The sequence below is a fragment of the Loa loa genome (genome assembly GCF_000183805.2).
Source record: "Loa loa unplaced genomic scaffold supercont3.1, whole genome shotgun sequence".
Lineage (NCBI taxonomy): Eukaryota > Metazoa > Nematoda > Chromadorea > Rhabditida > Onchocercidae > Loa > Loa loa.
Window position 1 is genome coordinate 660,994 of NW_018108181.1, and position 5,844 is coordinate 666,837.

A 5,844-nucleotide genomic window follows, 5' to 3' on the forward strand; every position below is an offset into this window, starting at 1 on the left:
CATTGTTCCACCCACCTAACATACAAACTCCTGGTCCACTTTTATTCAGTTCAGTATCCATCAAAAATGAGGTGAAAACGAAGGCAAAAGCGGCTTTCTATGGTAATCCATCCGTATGGAAGAACAAAATAAGTTTTTCGGAAAGATTCAAAAAAAAAAGGAATACAACAAAGCGCTCTCAAGTCTCTTCAGGTTGAGTTTAGCATCCGGTTTCTAAACCAATTCACGAAACAAACTCAAAAGATAGAGAAAAAAATTTGCGGAGGGCCTCAACAAAATTTTATAATCTCTTACCACCTTATTTTTTCATGTTTATGCAAATAATGGAGAATTCTACAAAATCGTGACTTATAAAGCACTTACCTGTTGCTTTTGATAGATGGTATCCATAAGGATTCTTGATTCCAATATATTCTTCTCTGGAAAACGAAATGATTGGGAATTTTCTTACAATTACCAGAAAAGTGAAGGAATCGCAAATATCAGTGACCTACCAAAGTGATAAATAATAAAAATTTTGTTAAGTTTACAGTTCAAGTTTACAATTCTGAACGAAATTAAAATAAAGATAAAAATCTAAACAGTGTTTTACAGAGTAAGAAAATAAGGACAACGATCATATGAACATATGTTTCAATAAACACCAGTAGTGGCAAAATCAATAAATGATTCGCTAATAAACTGAAGCTTACCACTGTGTTCTAAGCGAACCACAATGAAGGTAGCACCTTGATGCTCTGGCGACGGTACACATGCGACATGCCCTGTACCCTTGTCGTCCCATACCCGCTGATCGCAAAGCACATAGAGTTTTACCCGATTTTTAACTTCCTGGAACTGAATAACCATTAGTTTCTGGATTTGAAGGAAAAGCGAAACTAGCAAAGCTTTGTGTTGCTGATCTCTCAAGAGTTGAATACTGGAACCTCTAACTTTTCGAGTTATATGGATTCCTTTTTTGGGACACTGGCCCAACTTCTGACTGTCTTAACCGCTACATACACTAAAATTTCCAAGGTTGTCTGCCATGTGTCAGGAAATAAGCGTGAAATAATGTCCTCAGCACTTCAAACTGCAGCACTATTTAAAAGTAATTGATCGCTTTGAGAGATATTTGGAATAGAGGATACTTAGCTACCTGTTTCTGAGGAATGTAGACAGGAACTTATTGAATTTACAGTGTGGGGAAGGTAGTTGAAATATTCTAAGTAAAACGGAATCTTCCGAATCTGTATGATTCCTGACCATTTGAAGTAAGTTCTAAATACAGCACCAGAACTTACACGTTGTATTGTTATTTTCGCTAGATGTTTGTTGGGATCCTCATCCTCAGCATTTTTATCTGCAATTTTCAAACTTTTACATTCCTCATGGATGTTACCGCTGTTATTGTCCGCAGTTGTTGAGTGTGCATCGTCCGGATTTCGGGTGTTAGCATCGGTTTCGGGCATGTCGCCTCCTGAAAGGTTCTTTCACAAATGGCACCTGAAATCCTGAATGAAAAAGTGTCATTAAAACTTTCCAATGCAGATGATGAGCATTAATTGGCAGCTGTGAATTGCACGCGATTACAGCAATCAGAAGGCAGGAAGAGGAAAACGCTGCTCGATAAAACGTTTTCTTGACAGATACGTTATAACATAAAATGTTATAACGTATTTGTCAAAAAAAGATTCGAGAGGAGTCAATTTCTATATAGCTACAAATATAACATATCCTCTCAGAGAATCACAGAAGTGTGGTGGATGGAAAGACAGTGTTACCTTGCTTGAGAAATTTGAAGTTCCGAATAACCAGCTTTTTAGCTCTTCGAGCAGGGATCATGCCTATGAAGTCTGCAGCACTGTGTAAGTAGTCACATCCTGGCGCTACGGAACAGTACTGTTCATCACAGCTTTTTCCATTAACAAATTTCATTTTTATTATTCTAACGTTGGTTTTTTTATATATGCAAATCTCATGCTACCTTCAGAAGTGAGAAGAGCTGCGATTTGGATAATTCACATATTTGGTAATGAGAAACCCTCGGCAGGATAACACACGGACTAACTGGTAGTATTATGGTGTATGATTCGAGATGAGATGTTTGTAATGGAAGGCTCGAAGGAGTAAGTGTAAAGGAGATAACAACAAACTTCTAATATTCCTTTCTGTAATGTAATCATATGCCAATTGGTTCATACGTGTTTCTAACATAGAACCTACGTGAAATCTACATCTGATCACGAAACCCTCATCTTCTTGATACTTCTGCTTGCACTCGTATGTTACTACCTAAGATATGCAAATGGGAAAGAAAAACAGTTCAATAGCTCGCAATGATGAAGATTTCATCACGCAGAATGTTCGCCAGTGTTACGTAGTGTCACAAAGGATGAAATGACAGTTCATATGGCGGGATGACGCAGAGCACGGCTAACAAAGTGACGATGCGTGAATAAATAAGGGACTGAGAGCAGAGAGTGATAGCGCGATGACGTCAAAACGGACCATTTCACGCAACCTCTCACTGTGCAACAATCCTACGGTAATTGAAATTTTTAAACAGAGGGAATTGTGGATGGTGAAAGGCGGCCGAGGAAGTGCCGATCGATCTGGCAATGGTGGATGCTTCCTCAGGGTTTGAAAAACAGACATGCGCTCCTACGTACTTACCCCATCTTTCTCTTGCATTGCGTGTAGGTTTACTAGGCATGCAGGACAGCAAAACTGCCATGTGAAGCAGAGATTTACTGATGCTGAATTGCTCGTCGAAGTTTAACGTGATGCGTTGGTAACACGTCAATTTCCCTTTTCCTAGAGTTGTTCCAGTTGTGTGAGCATTTTATGTATGTGTGAAACTGATACAGATTGATCCATCTTAACTTACATTTATTTTGTATTAATTTGCCAACCGTTGTGTAATGGCAGGATAACTGGAATGAGACGAATCTTCGGTACATCGGGGAGGAAGGAGCCACAGCCAACGCTGGTGGATGCAATAGCAAACGTTGACTCACGTACTGAGAGCATTGAGAAAAAGATAGCTCGTTTGGATGGCGAACTTGTGAAATATAAGGACCAAATGAAGAAAATGCGAGAGGGACCGGGCAAGAATCAACTGAAGCAGAAAGCTCTACGGTAAGTTAAGTGATAGCTCATTTTAAACACATTTCGACCACTTATCATTGCAATCAGTTCGAACCCGAAAAATTGTTCATGTATGCCTACTACTGTCTGCACTTATTGGTTGTACTAAACTAAAATCATTTACTAAATAATATTCTCAGCATACTGAAACAAAAACGTATGTACGAGAACCAACGGGATCAACTAAGTCAGCAGTCTTTTAATATGGAACAGAGCAACTTCGCTATGCAAGGAATGAAAGATACGCAGGTGAGCTTTTGCCCTTGACATTTGCTTTTGTTTTAGCGTTCATTGAAAATATTTCTTTGTGTCTTAAGCGTCATCTATAGTGTTTCTTAGCGATTACATGATAATCATTAATTCTCAAGATTTCACGGCGAAATTGAGGTAGTTTTAGTTGTTTATTTATGTTCGATTTTCTAACGCACAATTAATAGTTTATGGCAATACAGGCTACCGTGGCGGCCATGAAACAAGGCTTAAAAACTATGCAGAAAGAATACAGAAAGTTGGACGTCGACAAAATCGATAAGCTCCAGGATGAAATGGAGGAAATGCTTGATATGAATAATGAAATTCAGGAAGCTATGTCGCGGCAGTACGAGACGCCGGATGTAAAGTTTCTAGATTTCTTACTTTATGACTTTTTTTCTTTCGTTTCGAGCTTAGTTTGACAACTCGTTGGATATCAATAGTTCTCGTATTTCAGATTGATGAAGCTGATTTAGAAGCTGAACTTGATGCTCTGGGGGATGAATTTGAAACGGATGTAGATACTTCCTATTTGGATGAAGCGTTGAACGCACCAGGAGTACCATCCAAGGAACCGGGATACGAGAGCAAGGTGAACATGAAAATATAAATTTTTGCTCTTTTTGAATATGAAATCAAAGTTGACCAAGTTTCTTGTCGTTCTTTTCTCAAGCATGCAATCTATATTCATAAATTAAAAGGTACAGTGAGAAGTATATTGCATTCTAGATTGACGATGCAGGTGTGTGCTATTAACTGTCTAAGAGTCGTATTACAGGTGACAGAAGGAGGAATTGCAGTGGATGAATTCGGCCTGCCGAAAGTTCCTGCGAACAATTAGCCTCCATCATCTTCATGGTTGAGATATAGTATAAATTGTTTGCGGTTGTTATCCCAACTTCTTGAGATTTATTGTTTTCTCTTATCAGCTGAAGTAATTTTCACTCCCACTTCACTGCTTCAGTTAATGCGGTCTTATGAATGTTTTTGCGGAATCCGTAACCATTTTCAGGTATAACTTCATATAAACAGCATGGTGGTTCTTACTGATGCGATGACTGGTTTTAATAAGGTATCTCGGAGAGTTGCTGATAAAGCTTTCTATTCACATAAACAATCGGTTTGAAGAATTCGGGACGTTCATCACGCTTTCCCTTCTTTCTAAAAAGGAGAAAAAAGGATTCAAATATGAACAGGGCGATGGCAAGTGCTGACACTCCATGTCTATTAGCCGTACAGATCTAAATTCGTTTTAGTGTGTAATTCAGTGAGTGCTTGTAAGGGTTCTAATAATATGTTTGTTATTTCATTTCATATTTTAATGAAATAAATCACGAAATTCAAGCGCATTAACAATTGTTCAGAGATATTGACGGAACTTAGATGTACTGTAAATATTAAAAGTGTTTCTTGAAATCATTTAAAAGTTTCCGTGCATTTAGAAAGTGGAAGGGATTGTTTCAGGTAGGACAAGAAATCATGGATTTTCGGGTTAAATGAGATGGAAGTTGAGGTTGTGTTGAATCGCGCAAAATGTAGGAGTGCCGAACATTTTTGATTTGAAGCAAAGAGTTTTCCGGTCACCTTTATGCTCTTTATGCACAGTATCAAAGTATCAATATCAAATTGTTTTATTATATCCGGTTTCAATGTCAGACTCCGTATGATCACGTAAAGACAGCAAATCACAGGCACGTTGGTGCGAATCGAATTGAAATTCCCTGCGCGAGTCCTGGAAAAATGTTCTTTGTTGGATTTGTATGTTATATTTCCAATTCAGAGTAATGTCGAAGGAAATCATAACAACTCGATTCAGTATGTCGATTCTCGTACATGAACTCTCCACTTTGAAACTACTAGATATTTTGTCAGCTACTTCGGTTCCAAACGAACAAATGGAGTTTCGTGTTAAGGACTGGAACCTACAAAGCTTGCCGGAATATACATTTTAGTATCTATCGGCTTCAACGAGATCAGATTCCTCGTCAGATTCAGTTTATTATTTAAGCTGTATTCCAGTTATTTATAGTTCGTTGCTTAAAATTTCTTTTCAAGCGAGGTACAGTGATTTAAAATTTGGAGTAAAAAGTTATGCCTAATATTCTTCCTTTTGTGTATCTACTTTATCATCAAATACAAGTGTTGCATGTATTACAAAACCTTTATTAGGTGTAACCTATGGAAACAACTCAATGAAAGACGAAAACTCTCAGTTCATCAGGAATCTGCCGTTGTAAGGAAGCACAAAAATTTTATAAGTCAAAGGGAAGCTTGTCAAAAAGGCGCGAGTCCGCTACCTTTGCCAAGTGCCAAAGCATAAAACAGACATCTATTCAAATTGAACTAAACGAAGTCACAATTAAAAGATTGGAAAAAACTTTACCACATGCAGCATTCTGACATTCATTGTCGAGCTGTGGCATTTCTTGCTTGGTGGTCTGAAAACCATGGATGTATTTCGAG

General features: G+C 38.0%; 2 protein-coding genes across 2 annotated transcripts in view; one reads left to right on the forward strand and one right to left on the reverse strand.

Moving 5' to 3' along the window:
* Window positions 1-1,498, reverse strand: part of LOAG_16354 (CBR-SMK-1 protein) — a 12,325-nt gene extending 10,827 nt beyond the window's left edge. The window contains exons 1-3 of the mRNA XM_020449006.1: window positions 1,284-1,498; window positions 693-831; window positions 364-419 (exon numbers count right to left, since the gene is read on the reverse strand). Of these exons, the coding sequence (XP_020307552.1) occupies window positions 364-419; window positions 693-831; window positions 1,284-1,451 (363 nt within the window). The 5' untranslated portion in view covers window positions 1,452-1,498. The remainder of the gene's footprint in view (window positions 1-363; window positions 420-692; window positions 832-1,283) is intronic.
* Window positions 1,499-2,637: 1,139 nt separating this feature from the next.
* On the forward strand, window positions 2,638-4,727 carry LOAG_11989 (hypothetical protein). Its single transcript, XM_020448459.1, has 6 exons — window positions 2,638-3,120; window positions 3,270-3,378; window positions 3,582-3,743; window positions 3,839-3,973; window positions 4,160-4,239; window positions 4,394-4,727. The coding sequence occupies exons 1-5, from the start codon at window positions 2,921-2,923 to the stop codon at window positions 4,220-4,222; spliced, it is 669 nt and encodes a 222-aa protein (XP_020301400.1). The 5' UTR covers window positions 2,638-2,920; the 3' UTR covers window positions 4,223-4,239; window positions 4,394-4,727.
* Window positions 4,728-5,844: the final 1,117 nt, after the last annotated feature.